Raw genomic sequence first — 27,553 nt, 5'->3', positions numbered from 1 at the left:
ATGTAATGTCAGAAGAAGGAATATAATCTTGTTCTCTAAATTTTCCTAACAACTGGAAAATACTAAATAAAAGGTATACTGGTAAATATCTAACAAGTGACTCTTAAAAATATAAATATGTTGATGTTTAATATGCATTATTAATATTTTTCTATCACTTCCTTAAATCTAGACAAGCAACAACAACAAAATAGATTAAGCCCCTGATCTGTAGCATTGTCAGTTTTCCAGGGGAGCAGGTTCACACTAAAAATTTAACAATTTACTTTCATTCTAGTTGGGTCCAGTACACCCCCATTCCTAACCACAGATGAAAGTGTAATCAGTTAAAAAATCTGTACAGTGGGAAGGCTAGGTGGCGCAGCAAATAGAGCACCAGCCCTGGAGTCAGGAGAACCCGGGTTCAAATCCAGCCTCAGACAACAACACACACACACACACACACAGAATCCTAGCCATGTGGCCTTGGGCAAGTCAACCCCAATTGCCCTCCAAAAACAAAAAAGCAAAAAAAAAATCTGTATAGCAATACCTTCTAAAGACCTAATGTTTTAAGTTGGGGAGTATTGTGAAATTGTTGATCTTGTTAACTACCAGAAGAAGATTAAGTGTTTTAAGAAGAGAGCAGATGGTGTCATTTAAACAGCTCCTCTTCTCTTGGCAGGGAATGGACACAATGATCTATTTGGCTATTTCCATTTATAATAGCTATGAATTTGTTCTTTATGTCACATGTTCTTATTAATGTTTCATTACTTAAGAACATTTTCATAACAGCAGGATCTTAATTTCTTAAGACGTTTACTGATCCTGTTAGTTATTCAACAATTAAGGCCATAAGGCCACAAATGATCCCCATATTTGAGTAACCAATTTTACTGTCACATAAGATTTGAACTTTAGGAGTGAAATAAATAACAGGAAGAGATTCACATGAAAGAAGAAAAGCCTCCTTTTCTAATTAATGTCCCAAAGGAAACCAAAGCTTTTGGAAAGAATCATGTTAACTTTTAAAAATACAATACATAGGGGAAAGTAACAGCTGTTTCTATATCTGCATATAGATGCTTTACCTAAACACTGATTATCATAGAAATAATTTGGAATATGCACATTTAATTTTTTAATCCAGTTCATTTATTCCAGAGTGGCATAAAGGTAATAAAACCCATAAACTCAATAAGCTGGATCCTCCCTATAATTTAATTACTCTTGGATTTTTATGTAGATCCCTTTGAAAGCTTCATTAACTTTTCCAGACTCCTGCTCTACTAATCATTAAATTGCTGATTTATTGTCAGAAGGAGCATCTAATTGATTTAAAATAGTTAATAGTTTTGGAAAGTGCCTAACCTACTCAAGAAGGAACTTTGAGAATCTGCTTCTTGGACTTTAAGCAAGAAGTATTAAGCTCTATCCCTGGTCCAAAAGAGAGAGGAGTCTTCTAGATAAATGCCATTTCATTACAGCTTCTAAGAAAAGAATTTTGCATATTTATTTACATATATGATTCTTACTGTTATATAAGCATTAATGTCTAGCAACATTACTTTCATTCCTCATCAGGTTACATTGCCAATCCATCGCTAGAGGACCAGTGCTAGATACCTCTTTCTTTACAATAGCTTCTCTGTGCCTTTTTACATATTATTGTCCCCGGTTAGAATGTCAGTCCCTTGAGGGCAGGGATCCTTTATTTCTGCTAGAGTTTGTATCCTAAGTTTAGCACAGTGCCAGAAACAGAATAAGACCTTCTAAATTTTCTTCCCTTCCTTTCTCCCTCTGTCCCTTCCTCTTCTTTCTTTCTTTCCTTCCTTCCTTCTTTCCTTCCTTCCTTCCTCTCTCAGTCAGCAAGTCGATAATCACTGAAAGCTTTTTAAAAATATAAAGACTCTGAAGAACATGAATATGATAGATAAGGAAGATGTGGTAAGAACAAGGAATGATGGTTAGAAAGCTTGAATGCTAAACTAGTACTCTTGTGATGTCAAGACAAAGCAAGGCTTTGTAGACCCTCAGTGGTAAGCAAGCTTATAAAAAAAGACATGGACCAGAACTACATGGGCATGGATGAGTTACAAATCAAGATATTTGAAGGGAACTCCCAAAACACTGAGGTACAATTCCATTTGCATTTTTAAGTAATTGATTTTAATGAGTTTAAATTTTTTTTAACTTATTAACATTTGTTGGTTTACATCTGTGATTTCATTGCTTTGGGAAACTAACAGTGAAGGAACTCCTGCTATTGGTATAGAATTATCAACTGTTCTGAGTTTAGTCTAGAAAAGTGGTCTAGGGAAGTAAGAAGTTAAGTAACTAGTCCAATGACACACAGCCAGGATGAATCCTAGATAAGACGCAAATTCAGGTTTTCTTGACTCAGGTCAGGTTGCTACCCAATATACAATACAGCCAAAATGAACAGTTTTTGTTTCCTCTTTGGAAATGTTCTGGTCATATTTGTAACATTCTTTTTTTCCCCATTATAATGTCTTGGTATTGAAAACAGACTGAGCTCATTGTCTACTAAACACTCTAAAATTCTTTTCAAAGGAATTATCTAGCCCCTGCACAATTTGCAAAGGTGATATTTTGATTTTGAGTCTAGTACTTTATATTTATCTCTATTAAAATTTTCCCATCACTCTTGATAATCAATTGCTTATTTTTTTGATCCTCTCTATTAACTCCCTCTTTTAGCTTCATATGATCAGTAAATTCAGCAAGTATATAATCTAGGCTTTCATCTAGAGCACTAATAAAAATGATAACTAAAATAGAAGGCCTGGGGTGGCTAGGTGGTGAAGTGAATAGAGCACTGGCCCTGGAGTCAGGAGGGCCTGAGTTCAAATCCAGCCTCAGACACAACACAAAAACTAGCCATGGGACCTTGGGCGAGTCACTTAACCCCAATTGCCCTCCAAAAAGAAAAAATAAAATAAAATAGAAGGCCAAACAAGTAGAACAGCTTTGAAAGCTATAGATCTTACTATATGCTTGAAAAGAAGAGCAATCTATAGATAACAGAGACCTGCAGTTTTAATCCTTTTTGCTCTTATTGCTATTGTTGTTCTATGTATATATGAAGGCCCATTCTATTTGCTATTTGTCAAGTCCAGAATGAAAGTAAACATTTATTAAAAATGATGCCCACGAGGGAGCCAAGGTTAAATTGGGCACGCATTAGAAACTTCTCCTCAAGATTCACATCAATCTATTCAATAGCTCTAGCAATTTACCAATTAAGAATCCACCTCACTAGATCCTACATCAAACTCATATACTGCAACCTTGTCCACAAGGACATCATGAGAAGCTGTTACATGCTTTGTGCAAGTCTAAGTGTAATATCTCTACCATATTTCCCTGATCTACCAGTCTAGTCACCCTGCCAGAGAAGGAAATAGGTTAGTATGACATGAATTGTTTTGAACTAAATTGGTTCTTTGAGATCACCACTTTGCTTTGTACATGCTCGCACATCATCCCTTTAATAGCCAAGGTAAGGTGCTGAAAGTTTGAAAACTCTACCCTCTTCTCTAAAAACAACAACCAGGACACTACTTGTTCTTCTCCAGTCCTGTGGCACTACTCTGGCTTTCCATATTTTTTTAAGTCCTCTAACAACTATGCAACAATTATAACTGCCAGATTTATGTACTCTAGGAAGTAGTCCATCTGAATTTGGTGACTTGAACCCATTAAAGGGGAAAGAAATGTGTATCTGTCTTTTCACCTACCTTAGGGTTTTATTCCCTAACCATTTCTCTTCTATTCTTCCCATTCAGAAGACTTTCGGTTTGGACAAGATAACAATGAACTGAATAGTTTGTGAATCTTATCATTATCCATTATCACCCCAATAAGGCAATGGCATTATGGAGTTTCCTCATTTCCTCTCATATTTCTTATTGGTTAGGTGTAATTGGTATCATTAGCTCATCAAGGGATGAGTGTTACAAGAAGTCCCTACCTCCCTACTTTCCTTAGCAATGTCATAACTGATGCTGTATTACAACCATGTCACATGATCATCCCATCATTTTTTTATGATTACAAATCTCCCTTATAAACCTCTGACTCTTATTCTTCAAAGTTCCTCATGGTTAAATAAATAATAAGCCAGAACTTCTCTGTAATTTAATTACTCTGATTGGTATATAGGTCTCTTTGAAAGATTCATCAATTCTTTTAGGCTCCTAAGCTGTTAATCACGAAATCATTATTTTGTTGCACTAAGGAGAATCTTAATCATTTGAAATAATTAGTAATTCTGAAAAGTGTCTAACACCTATGGAAGAGCTACATTTTCCAGCCTGTGTTCCAATCACACCCAACATGTGCTCTCCAGCTCCCTCTATGTAATAATTCATTTCTTTGGAGGCTATTGTATCCCATTTCTCATGGCCATATAGGAACACTGATAAAAAAGTTAATATCAAAAAGATGTGCTTTTGCTTTTGTGGAGAACTTGAGATGAATAAAGAAACTTCAGTTTCCTGATGGCCATCCCATCCTCCCCCCTTTTCTTCATAAGATTTTATAAATGATCTTTGGCCCCATCTCCAAATGGCAAATAAGCCAAGTGTTTGCTCACTGTGGAACTTTCTGGCCTCTTCCAGTCTTCTTATTGTGTCAATTGATTTACAGCAATTGAACTTCCATGTAAAATTAATATAATTTTTATCTGTCACATCTGTTGTTCATTTTCCATTTTTCCTTATCAATTACTTGATTAAACAGTTTTGAGTTCAGCAGCTTTACTTTTATATCATATCTTCTTTTCTCTCAAGTATTTTTTCGAGCTTTTTATACCCATTTTTATCTGTTTTGATTATGTAGGTGGCACAGTAGACAGAGCGCTGGGCCTGGAATCAGGAAGATTCATCTTGGTAAACTAAAATCTGGTTTCAGATACTTACTAGTTGTGTGACCTTTGGGCAAGTCACTTAACCAGTTTGCCTCAGTTTCCTTATCTGTAAAAAGAGCTGGAGGGGAAATTGACAAACCACTCCAGCATCTTTGTCAAGAAAACCCCACATATATTTACAAAAAGTCAGACACAACTAAACAACAACAATATGCTTTAAGAAACTGGTCCTTAAGCTATTTACAAACAGATGGTTCAGAGATGACTTTTAGATCTATCATGAACATTTTCTTCCCCATTAAAGTATGATTAATTTTATTTTTGTGCTATTAAAATAGCACAAATGGTATTCATGATGTAATGGTGGGAGATTTCTATGTGGTCCACAACAGCCCTTGGTCTCTTTCATTCCTTTTTCCTGAAACATTAGCTCCTATGTATTTCTCCCATGCTCACTTTTTTCCAACTTTGCACTGAAGCCCTTAAATATCAGCCTGTGTGTTGGTTTAATTTGATTATAAAATTTCAAAATGTAATTATTTTCATTGTGTCTTTTTACAAGTACTTATTGTTGAAACTGTAATAAATGATGGCCAAGTTGCCCATGAAATATAGTTTTTTTCTTGACTTTGGGTATATGATTAATCCCTTTCCACCAACACAGTTCTTTCTGTCTCCAAGGAGCCATCCTTCCATTTGGATGAAGCTGCATTATTTTCTTTGGTTTATTTTATATTGAGAATTTCAAGAATAGTATGATTTAAATTCTCTAGGAATGTGATCATTTATTGGTCAATAGTCAGTGAACTAAAATTTAGAGTACCAAGTCAAATTAAGGAATCAGGTCGGTGGCTCAGTGGAAAAGCACTGGGCCTGGAGTTAGGAAGATACAACCTCAGACACTTACTAACAATGTGACCCTGGTCAAGGCACTTAAGAGGACCTGAGTTCAAATCTGGTCTCAGATACTTATAATTTGAGTGACCACAGGCAAATCATTCAACCCTGTTTGCCTCAGTTTTCTTATCTATAAAATCATCTGGAGAAGGAAACAGCAAACCACGCCAGTACCTTTGTCAAGAAAACCCCAAATGGGGTGACAAATAGTCAGACATGACAGAAACGACTAAACAAGTCAAATTAAAGTTTAATATATATGTCCCTTTTCCTACAATTCTGTCACTGCCACTGAAAAATTAGAAAGGTAAGGTACACATGATTAATGGGCATTTTGTATAATTTCTTTGCTTCATGGGTTGACAATAATGACAATTCATTATCAATAGGCCAACCTATTGACTATCTTCCACCAATAGGCAAATTGAATCTTCAGCTCTAGGAGTGGTAGCACTCTCAAGACCAAAAGTCCTATTTCTAATACAGTCCTTATTGTGATCATCCAAGAAAGCAATTCTTAGGGAGGGGCCAGACATCCTCACCAGTTGCCAACTAAATGACACTCACAGGATATGTGGGCCAGAGTAGCTGAAGCAGCAGAGCAGGGCACCCCAAGGAAAAGTCAGGAGGCATCATTTCTCAGACAAGTCAAACTACCACCATGACTTTGCCTACCCTCTTCCCTCTATCCACAATTAGCATCCTGGAAAGAAACCCTTGTGAAGATGTAGCTTTGTGATTGCTCCTACAGGTGCTACAGTCACACTTTTGAAGACTCAGAAAGGAGAGTTCTTACCAATAATGCTTGTGGCACTTTCAAGTGGTTCAACATCAGAAACTCATATGACTTTTTACCAGTGGAAATGAAGGAAGAAGAATTACTATTTTCTTTGCTGCTGGCATCTTAAAGTCCATGGGATTTTTCCATAAGACTTGTAGCTAAAGTCTTTCATATGAGTCGTCTCTCCCATTAGAATGTGAGATCCTTGAGGACAAGGAGTATCTTACTTTTCAATTTGTATCCCCAGAATTTAGTACATAATTTTTCACATAGTAAGTGATTAATAAATATTTTATTCATTCATTCATTTTCTGTACTTATCTAGACTGGTCCTTAAAAAGTAGGCTTGCAGGGGCGGCCAGGTGGCTCAGCAAGTAAGAGCACCGGCTCCAGTGTTGGGATGACCTGGAGATCGAATCCCGGGCTCAGACACTCAGCACCACACCCAGAAATAACTGGCCGTGTAACCTTGAGCAAGTTACTGAACCCCGATTGCTTAAAAAAAAAAAAGTAGGCTTGGTCTGTTACCAGGGAAATGTACAAAACTTTAATAATAAGACAATTGGCCAAAGCTACCATACCACTAGTCCAGGATTCAAGCTTCCTTCCCTGCCATGATGAAGCAAGGGAGTAATACATTGTAAAGCTATACTGTCCTCTCATGATTACATAGTTAAGACATGACATCTTTTGTCTATAGGTATTGATAATGTATTTTTGCTTAATGGGAAGATCTTTCCCATCCATTAATAGGCCCATGTGACCTACTTCAGTCATATGGAAGCCTGAGTTACATAAGTCTGTGGTGGGAGGAGCTTGCTGATCGGGTAGAACAGGAAGGGGTTGAACAGAAAGGATGGAGGAGAGCTGAGAGGAAGTTGGTCAAAGCAGTTAGAACTGAGGGAGAGAGAGGAAGCAGGCAGCAAGCTGTGTGTGTTCATTTGTGGGAAGGCCCTAGCAGAAGAAAGGGGATGGCGGTATCCCCTGAATTATTATTATGTATAGATTTCTTTGTCTTATGATGGTTGTGGCTTTCTGGTGTTGGGATTCAGTTTTCTGGTATTTGAATAAATGTTTTAGTTCTGTCTTTCACAGGGAGAGTGTGTTATATTTTGCAATTCAGAATTATGCCTGCATATTCATAGCCACTGTAGATGCTATGAATATCATGTTTGTACTACATTATGTAAAAGGGGAAGTTTGTTGTAGAGCTCACCTCTCTCCCACCTAGTATCTGTCAACACATGAATTATCCTCAATGAGTCACAGATTGAACAAGTTACTTCCTATCATGGTATAACAGCTAGATGGTAGAAGAGACAGACTGCTGAACATGGAATCAGGAAGGCCTGCATTTGAATCCTACCTCAGGCAATTGTTAGTAGGATGACCCTAAGTAAGTCACTTAATTTCTTTCAGTTTCATTTTATCATCTGAAAAATTATGATAGTAACACCATCCAACTCAAAGAGTTGTGAGGATCAAATAAATAACATATGTACAGCACTATGCAAAACTTTAAAGAGCCATGTAAATATCAACTATTACTATGATGATCATTACATAATTCAATACTGTGAATGCCAAAGGGGACACATCTCTGTTCATATAATTTGGGGGGGGGGGTATTCAGCCTCTATCCCTTTTGAACTGACTAGTTTACCTGGTAGGGCATTCAGGTTTTGCATCATCCTAGGAAATGGTCATAAGAAGGGACATAGAATTAAACTTTTTAATGAGAGGTAGCAGGCAGGACTTCAGGCGCTCTGTCCTGGACTTTGCTTCTGATTTCCCTCTCCTGCCTTCCAGTCAGTCAATAAATATTTATCACACACTTATTATGTGTCTGTCACTGTATTAATCACTGAAGATGCAATGAAAAGCAAAAGGTAGTCTGCTCTCAAAAATCTCACTGTCTAATCGGGGAGACAAAATGCAAACAACCATCCACAGACAATCTGTATTCTGGATAAATAATCAACAGAGAGAAGGGACTATAATTAGGGAGGATCAGGAAAAGTTCCCTATGGAAACTTCTGGGGGGGACTTGAATGAAGCTAGGGAAGCCAGAAGATGGAGATGAGGAGGGCATTCCAAACATGTAGGACAGTCAGTGAAAATGAATGGAGTTAGGAGACCGAGCATCTTGTTTAAGGAACAGAAGGGACCAGTGTCATTAGATCACAGAGTGCATGGTGGGGAGCGAGATGTAAGAAGACTGGGGTGAGGCAGGGAGCTTATGAAGGGTTCTGAATGTAAGGAGATTTTATATTTGATCCAGGAAGTCATAGGGAGTCGCCGGAGTATATAAAGTAGGAGAGTAATATAGTTAGCCCTACCTGTACTTTGGGAAGATCATTTTGACAGCTGAATGGAAGATAAACTTGAATGAGGAGAAATTTGTGGCAAGGAGACAAATAGCAGGTTATTGCAGTCGTTGAGAGGTGTAGCAGTAAAGGACTGTATCAGGCAAATGGTGGCAGTTTCAGGAGATAAAAGGTCATATGAGAAATATGTTAAGAAGGTTTGGAAATGTTTTATATGACTGCACATGTGTAAGCTATATCAGTTTACTGTTTCAGGGATGGAAAAGGGAAGAAGAGAGAGAATTAGGACCTCAAAACCTTAAAAAGATGTTTAAAAAAACTTTAACATAGAATTAGAGAAATAAAATATTTCTTCAAAATGTTAAGAAGGCAAAATCAACAGACCTTGGCAATAGATAACATAAGAGGGAATGAGAGTGAGGAGTCAAAGATGTTAATGTGTTTGCAATACTGAGTGATTGGAAGGATGCTATTGCCATCTGCAGCAATAGGGAAAATAGTAACAGAGGAAACGTTAGGGGGAAAGATAATAAGTTCAGTTTTAGGGAAGATATCTATGGGACATCCAACCTGGCAATTCTATTGCTACTCTTCCTTCCTTGCTTGTAGGTCCCAAAGGAGTGTTAGCCTAGAGGCTCCTCTCCTATTTTCTTCCATTTGCTTCTCTGAAGACTAGAGAAAAGAGAACAGGCCCTGGGCTATACTCAAGGACAAGACCTGTTTTTTTTTTTCTCTACTTGTCATTCTTCATGCCTTCCAGTTGCAAAGGGAAGAAATAATCTGACAGTCCTACTTCTATTCTTATTTCTGTTCCTTCTAGTGATACTAGAAGACTGACTTGGCCATCCTTCCCAGCCTTGCTCACCCCACTGGTTACAGACAAGCTCGTGGTAAAATCTGGCTCTGTGATTTCTCACATAGCTTCTTCTCTTTTCCTCTTTTTTCTACTCAGAAAGTCCACATAGCTGCTCTCCTACTATGTGCCATAGGTTCTGAGAAGTAATACAGTTCCATCCTCTTCATAAGAATACTTGTATGCACTATATGTTTTGGATTAGTGGTTAAGGATTTCATTTATACTACATGGTAATCATTACTAAGAGATTTTTGTATTGAACTAATTATTCACCTGATGGTTCATGTGCTTCATAGTTCAACTTTTACTTGATTAGTATTTTTCATTACTGAGCTAAGAATTCCCAATTCTTATCACCCTGTTAAATAATTCCTTTTCTCTAAGACAAAAAAAAGCTGTAGTTATATTGTGGATTCAGTGCTGCAGGTGTCCTAAAACCAAGAAGAAGAAAAAAAGAGTAGTCCTAAGTATCCTAATAAATTTGAAGATGTAGCAAACTCAACAGCTGATGGTCTTAGGAAATGTCTCCTTCATTTTAGGAGTCCTAAGTACTCCAACAGCTTTATAAAAGATGTAGCAGATCCAACAGTGGAGAGAATGAGGCCCCTCTCTGCCTTCCAGGACTGTTAATAGTTGATTCATTCATCCTTTGATTCCTTCTATTAGTCCCAATCTAGCTAATAAATTAATAAATAAATGAAAATAAGCTTTTAGCTATCCTGAGCATCATCGACTTCAGTTTGTTCTAGGTTTTAGCAATCCTGTCAATATTCTTTGAAGATTATGTTACTTTTCCCTATTCTTCTTGGTTGCTCATTCCATCTTCATTATACTTTCTTTTCTTCATCTTAATTCATCACTAAATTCCCTGTGCAGACATATTTGCCTCTTTGGGCAATTCTGACTTTCTTCATCGGTCATTTCTTGATATTTTCATGATTTCATTCTTGAGGGCTTCCTGTCTCTCTCTATACAGGGGGTGGTACGAAAGGCTAGAGGAAAGAAGATTGGAATAGCAGCTGTGGAGTATGGGATAATGAATTAACCACGGTAGGAGTAAGATTAGATAATAGTTGATATTTTGGATTTGTGGGTGAGTAATGCTCTCTACTACCACTTTCCAAGTTATATGTCTGAGTGTCACCTACTGGCTAACTGAGTTCCATTGTCCTAGATGTAATGGCTAGAACCTTTCACCTAGTTAAAGGCAGGATTCTGGCTCTTTAGTCATAGACTCCATACTAAGCTGTCCAAAACCAGGTAGAGTGGCCCCAAGCTAAGATTAGGTGTTTCCTTTTCAACTCTTAGGTCTACATCAAGATTACAGCTAGACAATTCAGCTGCTTAAAGTTAGACATTCACAAGATCATATCTCCTTTGCTTTCTAGCATGCAAATGATTTTGAGCCAAAACAGAAAATAAGGGCAAGTCTTGGCTTTCCATCCATCTGCCCACACACTAGCCTTTATTATTATATCTGTCATCATCATCATCATTGCTATTATTATTATGATTATTATTATTATTACACTTTTGTATTGCCACTGGACTTCTATAACTCTGGAAGAGAGAGAGGCTTTGTGCCATTCTGCCTCACACTCTTAAAGACATCACTTTGTGATGCCATTGGTCCTCACTGAAAATGAAGGAACAACAATCTGTCATTGTAAAACTCTTTCTCTTTGGGTGACATTCTGACTAGCAAAAAACCTCACTTTCTCTTTATGTTCTTGATTGATCAGAACCAAGTCCAGAATACCAGTTCCCCTTGTGGTTTCTTCTACCTTTGAAGGATGAAATTATTATTAAAGCAAGTGAAAAATTTGGCTGCTACTCTATTCTTGGCAGAGAATATCCTAGCAAATGTCTGGATAGCTGAATTCCTCCAAGAGCAAAATATCATTCTTCCATCCCAAGTTTATTTTCTGTTTTCCAAACAGAAATTCGTCTTTTGTCCAGGTGTTCTGTAGTATATAGTTGCAACAACTCTTTCTCTTTCTCCATTCATTAGTTCTAATCCAAACACTTTATATAACATGTTTCCAAACTTGAGTTTCTAGATCTTCTCATATGAATGTATCTCAATATATAATGCTTCTCCATACCTGTTATCCACTTTGTTAGCTAAGAAGCTCAAAAAAGCTAAGGACGTATGTTAGAACTCATTGATTGATTTGGTATCATTTAAAATTATATAAATTAATAAATGACTTTTCTAATAAGAATAGCATTAGTCCACTTTCACCAAATAAGCAATTGTTTCCATTAAGCATCTATTTTATAAAAAGGAAAACCTGAAGTGGGGGGAAAAAAGACTAAATTGAGATTTGGAGGAACTGGGTTTGAATTCCAGCGCTCTACCTAACTTCCCCTTGTGACTTTAAAAAGTCACTTTCCCCTTTTTTGATTCTTATGTAAAATGAGAACATTGTAGAAAATGATCTTAACTATACCTTCCAAAACCTTACAGTCTATGTTCTATGATATGCCATTACAAAGAAGGCTATGGTTCACCATCATAAAGGTAATATGCATCTGAAATATTGATTCAATTAAAAATAGTGGATCTTCAAGAAACCTTTGCTAAATTTTACCAGGGTATATATTTAGGGTTTAAAATATAAAATGGGTAAATAATTCCAGAAGTAAGTGACTTACCTGTGTTTTCTTTTGCAATATACCAAAAGATTATCAAAAAGAAAAAACACCCGTTCTTGTATATTTCCTGCAGAAATTTTCAACAAAACCCCGTACATTAGCATTTCAGTGCAGTTATCTGTGATGTTGGAACCCTAACAAAAAAACAAATGAGGAAAAATGAATTACTAATGAGGGAGGAGAAACTGTCATATTTCAATACATGAGTGATCTGTAACTTAATCAGTGTTGGTACTCTCCTCATAAATGCAATTAGTAGATGGCCTCTGTTCTTAGAACCAAAATGAACTCTATTCTTTGAACCAAATTGAACTCCAGATTGGTGAGTTTTCTCTTTAACTTGGTCAGATCCAAGCCTTCACCTCACTTCTCAGCCATGTCATCCCCACCAGAACATTATATTCTACCTCTAAAATCACCCTGGACTCTTACAGGTGAGCTTTCAGCTCCTTGTGCCCAGACCTAGCCCTCTACATCTTCACCTTCTAACCATCTCCAAATGGGTATTCTTTCTACACCCTTTTGAACCCTGCTTCATTTATAGAGTTCCCCCATTATAATGGAAGCTCCTTGAGGGCAGGAACTGAATGTTTTGCTTGTATATGTACCTCCATGGGCAGCTATGTGGTATAGAGTGCCAAGCCTGGAGTAAGGAAGATTCATCTTCTTAAGTTCAAATATGGCCTTAGACACTTAACTAGTTGTGTGACACTGGGCACATCACTTAACCCTGTTTGCCTCAGTTTCCTCATCAGTAAAATATACTAACTTGTAAATAAATGTTCTCTCATGAATTTAGCTATCAGTCCGTGTCTATCTGTCTATCTCTATCTAAAGAATTGCCATAGGTTGATGATTTTTGGCAGTGTAATTAACTACTCTCGTAGCTCCATATCTATCTTTTTTATCACATCTTTCTATCTATTTCTAATGGTAGAATAATTTATTTATCCATTCATTAAAGGATCTATCTACTGAGAAAGATAAGACACACAAAAGATAGATAGATAAATAGCTAGTTGCATCAAAAAAACATTAATAGTGATGCCCAAAAATATCCAGATGTATAAAAACTGTCCCTTAAAGTCTATACCTTAAACTATATCTGTAAATCCCTAAGTCTGTTAGAATGTACTTTATTCTTACTAAACTGTGTATACACTTTGGACCCAACAACATTCACCATTATTAGGCTCCTAAAGAGAACAAAGAAGAAAAGGATCTAAATGTAAATATATATATATATATATATATACATACACACACACACACACACATATATATATATAGCATCTCTTTTATGTTGGAAAAGAAAACTAAACAAATACCTATATATTGGTAAATGGCTAAAGGAATTAAGATATATGAATATAATGGAATGTTACTATGCAATAAGAAATGAGAAAACTAGAATGAGAAAATTAGGAAGATTTGTATGAATTGATAGAGAGTGAACTAAGAAGTATCATGAGAACAATGTATTTAAGAACAAAAACATTATAAAGAAAAACAACTTGGGCAGCTAGGTGGTGCAGTGAATAGAGCACTGGCCCTGGAGTCAGAAGGACCTGAGTTCAAATTTGGCCTTAGACACTTAATACTTACTAGCCGTGTGACTTTGGGCAAGTCACTGAACCCCAATTGCCCAGACTTCCCTCCTCCCCCCCGAAAAAAAGATAAGAAAAACAACTTTTAAATACTTGAAAACTATAATCCATGCAGCAACCAACTATGATTCCAGATGACTTAAAATGAAGCACACTACCCACCTCCTGACAGAGGGGTGATGGACTCAAGAGGCAAAATGAGGCAAACATTTTTGGACTTAGCCAATGAAGTAATTTGCTTTTTTTTTTTTTACATCATATACTTAAAACAAGGTTTTTTTTTTCATTTCTGGGCTTTTTATTTTTTTCTGTTCAATAAGTAGAAAGGCGAAGAAAGAAAAATAAATGCTTGATAAGTGAAAAAGAAGGAATTAAATTAAATTAAATTAATTTTTAAAACCATATGGCAACTTTCAAAGTTTGATGTATACATCCTTGTTATTAATAATACTTCACATTTATATAGCAATTTATTTTTAGGAAACATTTCCCTCATTTACATTTTAGGAGTCCTAAGCACCCCAACAGATTTGTAGAAGATGTATCAGACTCAACAGGTGATTGAAGAAGGCCCCTGTCTGCCTCCCAGATTTATTAACAGTTGACTCATTATTGCTTTGATTCTTTCTATTGATACTAAATCTAATTTAAAAATTAAAAATAAGCTTTTTGCTAAACTTAACTTCACTAGTCTCAGTATGCTCTGGGTTTTAGCAATCCTGTCAATATTCTTTGAAGATTATACATGTTGTATTCTTGTTTGCTCATTCCATCTTCATTACAGTTCTTTACGTTCATCTAAGTTCATCATTAATTACTCTGCGAACAAGCCAAATGCTTCCCTCCCATCTATTAGTAACTGTATATTACAAATGAGGGAATTGAGGGTCTAAAACTTTAAACAATTTATCCTTGGTCACACAGCTAGTAAGTGTCAGAACTAGGATTTGAACCTGGGTATCTTGACTCTTTAGAGCTAGCATTCTTTCTCATAGTGACTTTCTGAGTAAATTATTTCCTTGAAACTTGCATTAAGTCCTTCACAACCCTAGAATAAACTGACCACTTTCAGAAGAGCCATTTTATTCCAGGATATCCTCATAACATATCCTGAAATACTCAATGTAGCTTCCACACTGCCCAATTAATTCTCAATTAGTTGTTTATATAGCCAGAGAAACTGGCTCATAATGTTCAGGTTTGTCTATAAAATGTAATCCTAATAGGACTGCTTAAAGCATTTTCCTTCATTCAGTGTTTATATTTTAGGCCACACAGCTTTTCAGTGTACTTTTGATTCACTGGGATTTAATCTATTCATTATTTTCATGAGTTTAGCAGGAGGAAATGATTAAAAATGTGAAACCACAGACCTATAAAAAAAACTATACATTTTAAGCAATGTTTGGTCAGTATAGATACACCATCCTAAGTACCAGGCCAAGATATATTCATGTGATAGTTCCCTCTTTAAACATATCCCTACTTTTCACTCAATAAATGCTTTTTAACAATGTTCTAGCAGTATTCTCCTCAGCTCGATGATAGAAGCCACATGTGGCAGTTCACATCCTGAATACTACTTAGATATTTTATTTTTACTAAGTTGGAGTGCTAGATGTCATAGGGAAGACTTTGGCTCTTTCTTCCATGCAGCTGGAAAGGGGCTAATCAGGGTCAGTCTAAGGAGTCTGCAATCCACACAGAAGTCAGTGTGTCTAAGATACGAAGAAAGGCAGCAATGAAGGAATCAAAGTCCAGGTCTTAGACCAGGATCAGGACCATCAAAGTCCACACATTAAGGATGTCAGTCAGCAGAGTGAATTAGAGAAATAAGAATTGGAACAATCAAGCACACTAGGCAGATTACAGATGTAGAGAAAACTCTGGGGCATTCAAATTCCTTAATTGGAACAGCCTTGCAGTTAACCCACAGTTGCCCTGTTAGCCTACTGCTATATCATACTATAAGTATATAAGTAATAAACATATATGTATACTATATATAAGCTACTATATATAGTAATATATGGTATGCATACTATTTATTACTATATATAAGTACTATTTATATATACGATGTGATGATTTTTTTATATTTATCAATCACATTACTTTTACTATAAGTTCAAGTCAGACTGCAAATATGAACAAGATTACCTTCAACTGGAATACAGCAAGCAATATATACTGCACATAATTCTGCCTAATTTACTATACCAAGTATAGTAATAGATATTAATGATTCTGAGAGGATATAATAATTATGACTCCCTGATATTTCTACATTTAGCAAAATGGCACCACTTTAGTTTTACAAAAGTAGTATACAAAAAGATAAATATCTTATTCCAAATAGATTTTTAAGAACGACTTTTTAAAATCTCTGACTACAGGTCAATTAATGAGCTAAACATTATCTTTTGACAAGAAGTCACTAATAAATTTGTCTTTATAGTAATAGGATTTTAATGAAAACTACATTTTTATTTCATTAAATCAACCATAAATACCATATAGGAGGTATTCTTAACTTTTTCTACCTTATAGACCCCTTTTGCATTCTGGGAAAATTTATGGAGCCCTTCTGATAATAATGTTTTTAAATGTCAATCAGTCAATAAACATTTATTAAGCACCTGTTTTGTGCCAGGCATTGTACTAAGCTTTGTGGATATAAAAAGAGGCAAACAGTAGTACCTGACCTCAAAGAGCTTGAAATCTAATGGGAGAGACAAGTAAGGAAATCTGTACAGACAAGTTATAACCAGGATAAACAGGAAATAATTAAAAGAGGGAAAGCACTAAAATTAAGAGAGATTGGGAAAGGCTTTCCATAGGAGACAGGATTTTTGTTTAGACTTGAAAGAAGCCAGAGAAACCAAAAGGTAGAGATATGCAGAGAGAGCATTGTGAGCATGGAGGACAGACAGAGAAAATGCTCAGAACTGAGAGATGGAGTGTCTTGTTTGTGGAACAACCAGGATGCCACTGAAGAATATGTGGCAAGGAGGAAAGTTTAAGAACATTGGAAATATGGGAGAAGGAAAGTTATAAAGGCCTTTGACCACCAGAGGATTTTGTATTTAATCTGGGAGGTGAAAGGAGTTTATTGAACATAGAGGTTTGTTGGGGGCAGGGGTGTGTGACATGGCAGAACCTATATAAATAATGCATAAAATAAAATACATAGGATTGCAAAGGAAATCAATTATACTGAAATACAGTCATCTAAATAAATATGTAAAAAAGTTCATGAACCCCAGGTTAAGACCTCTGAAAAGTTGGAATAGTCTATTGCAGAATTAAACAAATTATAATTATAAAAGAAACTAAAACACAAGCAAGTATTTTAAAGCAACTGCAATGACATACTGCAAAGTCAGACTTCCCTATGAGTATTAAAATTTGAAATATTTACCCAAAAAATCAGAGCAAGCTTTACATGAATCATTAATTATGAACTACAAATCTGTCACTACATATAAATATTCAATATGGATAATATTGTGAACTCCCTTTCTCACATATATGATTCATAAATCTGCTACCTGTTGTTTGAAATAATTCACTTTTGTGGAAGGAATGATTTATGTTTTTAAATATATTACTCCCCTTAGGAAGTTATAGCTATTAGGTGGAATTAGAGCTAACAACTTAAGAGTGAATGACCATGCTGATCTACCCCAGAAGAAAAGTAGTAAAAAGGAAGGAAGGAAGGAAGGAAGGAAGGAAGGAGCTTCCATTCTAACAGGAGATTATTCTTATATATATATATGGGAATGGTGGCCATAGAAGGATGAAGTCATAGTATTGGTGAATGGAGTTATAGGGCAATAAATTGCTGACACACCCTTTCCAGAAACAATGGTAGTCTTAATTTTGTTACGTTACCAAAGTAAGAGAGTAAGAGGTGACAAATGTGATATGGGGGAAGGGATGGTGTGGTGGAGTAGAGTTAGGCAGGGAAGGCACAGAAAGAAGTTAGTATGGTTAGGTGGTTGGAGCCAGCTAGATGTACTGAACTCTCTCCAGTAATCATGACCAACTCTAGAGCAAGAAAAGGAGGTAAAGTTCAGAGAGTACAAGAACCAGGGTGGGGCAGCATAGCAGGAAGAGGGAGGAACTGTTGACCAAATTGTTTGGCCAGTATCTACTACTCAATACTTACAACTTCAAAGTGCCTTTAACTAATTTTATATGGGAAGCTTAAATGAATCTTATAAATGTAACAAAGGTTGGTCTCATACCCAGATTATCTGAAATAGAGGTATCCACATGGATAATGCCAGAGACCTATTTCTGCGAGATGAGTCCTGGATCAGGCATGGACATTATGTTTTGAACCTTTTTGTATTGTCAAGTAAGCAGGTACTTAGCACTTAGTAACTAATCAAACCTCTGTGAAAGAAACAGAAGGTATGAACCCCTGTTCCTGTGTAACATGAAGAGGTTGGCTGAAACAGGAAGCTAATGTTGTGTGTATATAAGAAAAGCTCCAGACAGACACAGTCAGAATTTTCTTGGGACCAGATCTGGAGGCAGAGCAGCTACAGAAGAGAATCGAAAACTGAGCCAGAATTCCTGAGAGCTGTGGTGGTGGAGCTTATTCTGAACAGGAACCCAGGAGGCCAGGAAGCCAGAAAGCCAGGAGCTCAGGAACCCAGGAGCCCCCTACCCCAGGCTAGATAAGGTGATTCTGATATTTTGAATGGAGCTGCAAAAGACTGAGGAAGCATCACCAGGATGCAGGAACTTGGTCTGTTTGTGGCTTGGTTGAGCCTTGAATTCGCTGGAGCAGAAATTGTGAAGGATCTGAGATGGACTGAACCCTGTGAACTTCTGTGTGGAGCAGAACCTACCCAGAGAGCTGGACAAGAAAGTGGAAGCTGTTTGCCATTGAACCCAGGTGACAGTCTGTTGAGTCCAGGTAGAATTTGGGACCATGGAAGGGGATCCAGGGAATCTGAGAACCAGCCCCAAGTCAACATGAAAAGACCACTCCATGGGTACTGAGTAATGATGAAATTGTAGTTTACTAGTGACCTAGGGGTGGAGGGTTTGTGTATTAATGGTACTTAGTAATCTATTGATAAGTGACTGATTGAATTAACTTAAGTGTGCCCCATGAGTGGAAGACTTTGACTATTGTACTTTGAGTTCTTTGTTCTAAATAATGTGACCACTTTGGTGAAAACTATGTGGCCATTTTAATTATAAGCTGTTGTGAATACTATATTGTGATTTTCTGTGATAAGCTGTAATATTGTGAATGCTGTACCTTGATTTTCTGTGAATGTTTTGCTTTGATTTGTTACTGAAAAAATAGAGTGTTCAGTATACTGTGTAATCAGAACCTCAAAAGCTGTTCACAGTAGCATTATTCTGGAAAGCTGCTCATGCATGACATTACAGAAGTAAGCTATGCTGTGAACCTAATACCCCTTCCCTTCCCAGAGACTGAAGTGGATGGTTATAGGGAGAGGGAATATGGCTCTGCAGTGTTGGGGCGGCAGTGTTTGTTTCTCAGACAATCAGTTAACAAGCATTTAATATGTACCTATATGCTAGACATCTTAAATGATGAAGATAAAAAGAAAGGCCCTGTTCAAAGGATCAATATGTACAAAAATGTTTATAGTGGTTCTTTTTTTGGCTGGCAAAAAATTGAAAACTGAGATGTCCATCAATTGAAGAATGACTGAACAAGTCTTACAATTTTTCTCTTGGAGCATAGTAATTCTCTCTAAGTAGATAATTCACTCTAAGTTGTCAACAATCAAGTTGGATAATCACTGTCACACAAGTACTTATCTCCTTGGTAGGAAAATACATTTCAAAAAACTACAGCAATAAAAACCTGCATATATTCATCAATTTATTTTCTTCTTTGTTTTTAACTCCTATATCCAATCACAAATCTCTAAACTGTAAAGTACATAAAGAGATTATTTGGCCCAGTCTTCTAAATTCAGGAAGGCAAGAAATTATTATGCCAATTTTATGGGCACTTTTAAACTTCTTTTTTTATACCTATTACTCTTTATTTTTACTTTTTAGAGGGCAATTGAGATTAAGTGACTTGTCCAAGGTCACACAGCTAGTTTTTGTGTTAAGTGTCTGAAGCCAGATGCGAACCCAGGTTCTCTTGACTCCAGGGCCGGTGCTCTATTCACTGTACCACCTAGCCACCCCCCCCCCCTTACTCTTTGCTTAACTCTTTATAGACTGGTTTCCAACCTTATCATTCAACTGAAATTTTCTCTCCAAAATTACAAATCATCTCTTAATTGCCAAATCTAATATCCTCTTCTCAATCCTCATCCTTCTTGACTTCTCTGTAGCATTGACACTGGCGATCCCTCTTCTTGATACTCTCTTACCTCTGGGTTTTCATGACAATTCTGTCTCCAAGTTCTCTTTCTATCTACCTGACCACTCCTTTTTGGTTTTCTCAGATGGATATTCATCCAAGTCACTCTTGCCAAGAGTCCCTGTGCCATCAGGCTTTACCCTGGGCCATCTTCTCCTCTCCCTTTATCCTATTCCACTTGGTGATCTCATTAGTTGTTTTTTTTAAACCTTTCATGGTTTCAATTATCATCTCTATGCTGACAACTGTCCAGCCCTAACCTCTCTGCTCATTAGAAATCTTGAACTGGATGTTCTGTAGACATCTTAAATTCAACATATTCAAAACTGAACTCACTGTTGAAAGCACCAGCATTCTCCTATCAATCACTTATGATGGAAACCTATATGGCATCATTAACTCCTCACTCCCTCTCATCTGCCATATCCAATATATAGCCATGGTCTGTTGATTTTGCTTGAACATCTCTTGTATACTTCCCCTTCTTTCCTCTGTCACTTCTACCACTTTGTTGCAGGTCCATATCATATCATGCCTAAACTATTGCAAAGGGTTTCTAGCTGGTATCTTTGCTATAAATCTTTCTCCATCCTAGTCCACCCCCACTTAGCTGTCAGACTGATTTTCCCAAAGTTCTGGTCTGACCATGTCACCTTTCTGTACCACATGTCCCCCACTCAATAAACTCCAGAGTTTCCCTATCATTTTCAGAATAAAAAAATAAGATCCTGGGGCGGCCAGGTAGCACAGCAAGTAAGAGCACCGGCTCCAGTGTTGAGAAGACCTGGAGATCGAATCCCGGGCTCAGACACTTAGCACCCACCCAGAAACACCTGGCCGTGTAACCTTGAGCAAGTTACTTAACCCCAATTGCTTAGGGGCGGCCAGGTGGCTCAGCGAGTAAGAGCACCGGCTCCAGTGTTGGGACGACCTGGAGATCGAATCCTGGGCTCAGACACTCAGCACCACACCCAGAAATAACTGGCCTTGTAACCTTGAGCAAGTTACTTAACCCCGTTTGCTTAAAAAAAAAAAAATAAGATCCTTGGCATTCAAAGCAATTCATAACCTGCCTCCCCCTTTCCTTTCCAGTCTTATACCTTCTAGCCCTCTACATATTCTGTGATCTTGTGACACTGTCCTCACTCTTCCTCAGACAAGACATTTTATCTCCTAACTCCAGGCATTTTCACTGACTGCCTCTTATGCATGGAATGCATGTGGCTTCTCTGGCTTCCTTGAAGTCTCAACAAAATTTCCACTTTCTATAGGAAACCTTTTCCAATCCCTCTTAACTATAGTGTCTCACCTCTATTGACTATTTCCTGTATATGGCTTGCTTTCACATAGTTTTTGCAAGTTTTCTTTCTCATTAAATTGTAAGCTCCTAGAAGGCAGAGATTGTCACCTTTCTTTGTATTCCCAACACTTAGCATGATATCTAGCAAGTAGTAAATAAGTGTTTATTGACTGACTGACTAATGGATAGAAATCTCAAGGAGAATCATAGATTTAGAGCTTGAGGAGAATTCAGAAGTTCCCTCTTTCTCCTGCTGAAGAAATTTGAGACCTAAAGAGGTTAAGTGATGGGTGACAAGAATTTCCATTTATATATAGTGAAAGGCCCAGAATGCCAGAATTAGGTTGTTCCATTTGGTTCAATATGGAATGGGAACTCATCAATCAATAATTCTATAGTTCCTACTTATAATTATCTTATTATTGCTCATGCTACTTTGTAATTTGTTTCTCCCTCATTTGTGCACCCTGTAAGATTGGTAAGATTATAAATCACACAATGGCAGGATATTCTGTCTTCTTCCTTTTAAACTGTGGCAATTAGTACAAGAGAGATTGATAAGATACAGGAAATGCAAAGTGGTACTAATGAGTCTGTATACCAAAATAGCAACGATTTTTTTTCTTTTTCTTTATTATAGTTAGTATGAGTGTTTCTTTGGATAAAAAAATTGAACAAGCAGAGCCAGGTAGCTGAGTCCATCCCTAGTCACCAATTCCGAACTATGTTGCCTCCTCAGTAACCATCATCTTCCAACAGGGGAGTTTTCATCTTATCTTGCCCAAGTCTAGTTCTCAGTTCTGTGATACCAGATCCATATCATGCTGAGTCTAGTCCTGCTTCAATCTAAAACTCCAAGGACAGGAGCCTTTGAACTCCACCACTGAAACAACCCTGAGTTCTGCTACTTGAGCCTGGGCTTTATCTTACCGAAAACCAGGCCTTTACCTCACTTCACAAAGGACAGCCTCTGTCAAAGTAGACTTTCTCTCCCTCCCAATTTAGAGTTCCCCTTTATTTCTTTTCTCCTGCATTAAAAGGTAAGCTCCTTGTGGGCCAGAATTGTCATCCTTGGTTGGATTTGTATCCATAGTGCTTAGCACCAGACCTGGCCCAAAGTAAGCAGTTAAATGCTCTATTGATCCATCTATACCCAGATCTTAGAGAGACACTGTGACATAAACAATAAGCTGGGCTGAAATTAAATTAAATAGAGTTGGAGGTAGGACTAGATCACATTAGAGAAACTGGGCAATGCTTTCAATTCTCCCAAGCTACTCCTCTACACAAAACCTTATCTTTAAAACACCAATATTCTCCTGTGACACCATATTATTGTGAATTATGGAGTACCACAGCCTTAGAAATAATCAAAACTGCAAATGACCCAGAGGACAACAAAAAGACACAAAGTGGGCAAGAGGGAGCTCAGGCCTGTTGTTAATAATGATTTATACTAGAGAACTGACATAAAATATATTATTTATATTACTGAGGATCTGCATGATCAGAAAGCAAGTTCAGAGATACACACATGAACACACATATATAATATAGCATATATATAATAAACACATATCTAAACATGTATAGAGATGGATGGATGGATAAATAGATAGATAGATAGATAGATAGATAGATAGATAGATAGATAGATAGATAGATAGATATGTCTGATGAGTCGGCAGTTAACGTAAGTCCATCTTGAATCACTACTGAACTATTGCCCGACAATGACAAGTGGGACTCTCCCAATACTAAAATAAGTTGTATAACTAGGTACGTATTTAAAAAGTTAAATTCATAAAAACAAAGTAATTAACAGTTATTAAATATGTACTATAATCCTGGTACTCTGCTAAATCCTGGGGGCACAAAGCAAGGCAGTCCCTGTTTTCTCAGTGAGTTTTCAGTCTAATGAGAGAGACAACATGCAAACAACTCTGTACAAACAAGTCATGTACAGAATAATTTGGAAATAGTCTCTGAGGGAAATTTCTAACATTAGCAGTATGTAAATGATGAATAAAGTCCAATTTCCTATGCCTAACTGTTCCTGTAAGATGGATACTAAGAGTAACTTCATCTAAGGAATTTATCAAGTGCCTTTCTGCAATATGGCACTGTGCTGAGCATGGCCCAAGGATAAATAACAGGCACAGTCTCTGTCCTTTAAGAGTTAGTAATTTAAGGTCCACAATACCATGTGGACATACTGGAACATATATTCTACAAAACTCAAATCCAAACATGTCCGTACTTAGGTTGAGCAAGGATTCTGAGCTCTGAATGCAAGCTGTATTTATATGATTGTAGCTCTATCTCCTGGTAGAACACTTTTAAGAAGCTAGAGGCCACATTTTTGTGGAGGCACCCATCCCTACTACCTAGTTTATACATAACAATACTTAATAAATGTTTGTTGAATTGAAATTCTCCACCCATTTTAGGTAAACTGTAGGCAGACCTCAGGACATATGTGCTTTAAGAGATGTTGAAGGCACAATCCCTACTCATAGAAGAGCAAGTACATAGTACTAGGAAAAGCCTACATAGATTTGAATAATCTCACCAAGATATTGAAAAGTAGTAAAATGCAAAGCATTTAGGATGTTTTTTCAGTCTTTTGGACTATTAGAGATCACTCCCCTGGGCAAGTGACACCCACAATTAGGAAGATTATCAGAGTTGGTGTAATATTTGTCACTCTCTCTGAAAAAAACAAAAAACATTTTTTATTACAGAGGTAGTCCCTCCCATTGACCACTTCCTCCATGTACCTGAAAACTGAGATGCTTCTCAGAAGGGGCATTTATAAGAGATATGTCTTCAATAAAGATAAGTGAGCCTGAGTATCACAAAGAGAATGATTAAAAGAGAATCCTTAATTTGGTGCTTTCTTATTAGATGCATGAGCTCTGCCAGTCAGAGTTGCAATCTAATTCAAAGCAAAAGCAAAGTTCCAGTATGAAAGGGGCCCAGAGAAAGTAGTGGAGCTAAGGTCATCAAAGAAAACAGCGGAAGAGAGCTTTTAGCTAGGTGGCCTCAGCTTAATTCATAAGAGGAAATAGAAGCAGCAATCTGCCATAACAAAAACTCTAATTGGATACATCAATACGCCATTGTACAGTGGAAATAAAAGAATTTTTAGTTAAATGATTCCATGGGTATCTTGACTCTACATCCTACTGCCTGTATGACCTTAAACAAATCAGTTCCCCTCTCTAGGCTTTGATTCCCTCATATATAATATCAAAGGATTAGACCCAGTGACCTCTAAAGTCCCTTCCAGTACTCCAATCTTCATATCAGGACCAGGTTTATAAAACATTTTGCATGACTCTTTCAATAGCCCTGCGAGGTAAGAGCTACTATTAAATCCCTTTTATAGTGAGGAATCTGAGGCTGAGAAAGGTTAAGTGACTTTCCAAGGTATACATAGTTATTAAGTATCTCAGGAAGTATGTGAACTCAGATCTTCCTGACTTCATGCCCAGTGCCCAATCTACTATGCCACACAGCTTCCTATCTAGACCTACCTATCTAGCCACCAAATTATTGGGAATTGAATGGAAAAAGTTAAAAGATTTCAAAAGGCTGAGAAATATTAGGCATAAATATAATTAGCAAGCAAATCCACCTCTTATACAAAGAGAAAAGTGCTCACAGATTCTTAAAAAAAAAAAAAACAGTGAAAAAGAATTATACTTTAAAGCAAAGTGAACCAAAAACCCTAAATTTAAACAGGATGCAAGATAATAAACTATGTAGATCCCTTAGGGATAATGTAACAACAGTAAGAAATAGCTGAATGGATGAAAAGATAAATGAACCATTTAAAAGATGCTAGGATGGAAGTCATAACTCTCAAAGAAGAAATATGATTAACAAGAGAGAAAACAACTTGATGCATGACAGAGGCTCTCTCCAAGGTAGTGAAATCCTTAACTAAAATTCTGGCAAAAACATAATAAGAACTACAGCATATTTTAAAATCAAGTATGATCAAGTTGGATTTATACCAGATAAAATAGACAAGGCCTGGATCAGGCTGGACTAGTTCCTCAGCTCAAATGAAATGAGACATATGTAGTCTATCTAAAGTTTAAAAAAAGTCATCGCAGGGGAAGATATTCATAAATTACAAATGTTGGAGGGGCTCTGGCAAGACAAACACACTAATAAACTACTGGTAGAGCTCTGAACAGTCTAACAACACAGGAAAGTGATTTGAAAGTACACTAAAAAAAGGAATTTAAATATCCATTCCCCTTGATCCAGGGATCCCACTGCTAAGCATATACCCTACATAGCTTAAAGACCAAGAAAGATATTACATATACAAAAAAAATTTAAAGTAGCAAAAAACTGAAAATAAAGTAGATACTAATTGACAGGAAGACAACTAAATAAATTATGGTACAGACTATTATGGTGCCATAAGAAAGGATGAATATAAATACAGAGAAAAATACAAAAAAATTTATAAAATGATACAAAGTGAACCATGAAGAAAGTATAATTACTATGAGAATAAAAATAGAAATTATAAAAATAATCAAACTAAATGTCAAATAATTATAATCACCATGCTGGACCCCCAAGTAAGAACTAAGAGAATGCAACTCTCTCTTCTTCAAAGATGTGGCAACTATGTATGTGAAGTACTTCATATATTCTCAGATTCGGTTGATGTGTTGACTAATTTATCTAAACTTGCTCCCTCTTTTTAAAAATTCTCTGCTATATAGCATGGCTCTTTAGGAGATGTAATGCAAAAGGGATTGTTAGAAATAAAATAGCTATCATTTTAAAAAATATATTACAATAAGTGAAACAAATTGAAGGGATCGTAATCACAAACTGCAAGAGACCTTGATGACCAACTATGTCAGCCCCTTCATTTTACAAATGAAGAAAGTGAGGACCAATGAGGGTGAGTAACTTGCCTAAAGTATGAGAAGCTCTGAAAAATAATGAATGATAGATATGGAATTAAGAAAGTAGAGAGGTGGGGCAGCTAGGTGGCGCAGAGAATAGAGCACCATTCCTGGAGTCAGGAGGACCTGAGTTCAAATCCGGCTCAGACACTTGACACAATTACTAGCCATGTGACTTTGGGCATATCACTTAACCCTAACTGCACTCCAAAAAGCAAACAAACAAAAAAAGAAGAAATTAGAGAGGTGGAGAAAAATTTGAAGGAAAAGAAAAGGAAAGACACATATAAAAGAACTCATGAATTTATATTTATCCCAAAAAAAATGGTTTTAAAAGTTTGTTATATACTGCAGTAAATAATACATGAAAATTGTACAGAAGTTTTTAAAAGTTAGAAATGCTGTGATTAATTAAGATAACAGAAAAAAATATCAAAAACCATACATAATATTCTATGCCATCTTAGACTTCTGGGGGCAGAAACAAAATGGCAGAGTAGAAATGGCATTCAGCTGAGTTCTCCCCAAATTCAACTCCAAACTTTAAAATAATACCTCAAATCAAATTCTGATATGGAAGAGCCAGCAAAAGGTCACAGTGAGATATTCTTCCAGCCCAAGACAACTTAGGACATTGGAAATAGAGTCAAGGCTCAGCCAGAGCCAAAATGGATGAAATACCAGTGGTGGGACTAGGTGGTGGGAACAGAAGCAGCAGAAGCTTCAGGTCTTAAGCCAGAGACAGTGAGGGGACCTGGCAATTGGTAAGAAAGAGATGGCAGGGCACTCTGGAACTAGCACTGAACACAAGAGTAGACACTGTTGGACAAATCCATTGCCTACACAAGGTGTAGGGAACCTACAAGCCTAGAGGCAACATGTGTCCTCCAACCAGGATTCCTGGAAGATGTTAAAAATGATTTTTTTTTTCAAATCAAATA

At 36.8% G+C, this 27,553-nt stretch overlaps 1 protein-coding gene across 2 annotated transcripts in view; it reads right to left on the bottom strand.

Moving 5' to 3' along the window:
• The window catches only part of PREX2 (phosphatidylinositol-3,4,5-trisphosphate dependent Rac exchange factor 2), a 414,229-nt gene that overhangs the window by 266,365 nt on the left and 120,311 nt on the right, over positions 1 to 27,553 (bottom strand). For both annotated transcript variants that reach the window (XM_069100083.1, XM_069100084.1), the window contains one exon: positions 12,393 to 12,526. In XM_069100083.1, coding sequence (XP_068956184.1) covers positions 12,393 to 12,526 — 134 coding nt within the window. The remainder of the gene's footprint in view (positions 1 to 12,392; positions 12,527 to 27,553) is intronic.

This window comes from Petaurus breviceps, unplaced genomic scaffold (genome assembly GCF_028583685.1).
Source record: "Petaurus breviceps papuanus isolate PSGF00001 unplaced genomic scaffold, PetGlider_PUasm1.0 38, whole genome shotgun sequence".
Classification (NCBI taxonomy): Eukaryota; Metazoa; Chordata; class Mammalia; order Diprotodontia; family Petauridae; genus Petaurus; species Petaurus breviceps.
The sequence above is the reverse complement of the archived record's forward strand: the minus strand, read 5'-3'. Positions and strand labels throughout refer to the sequence as shown.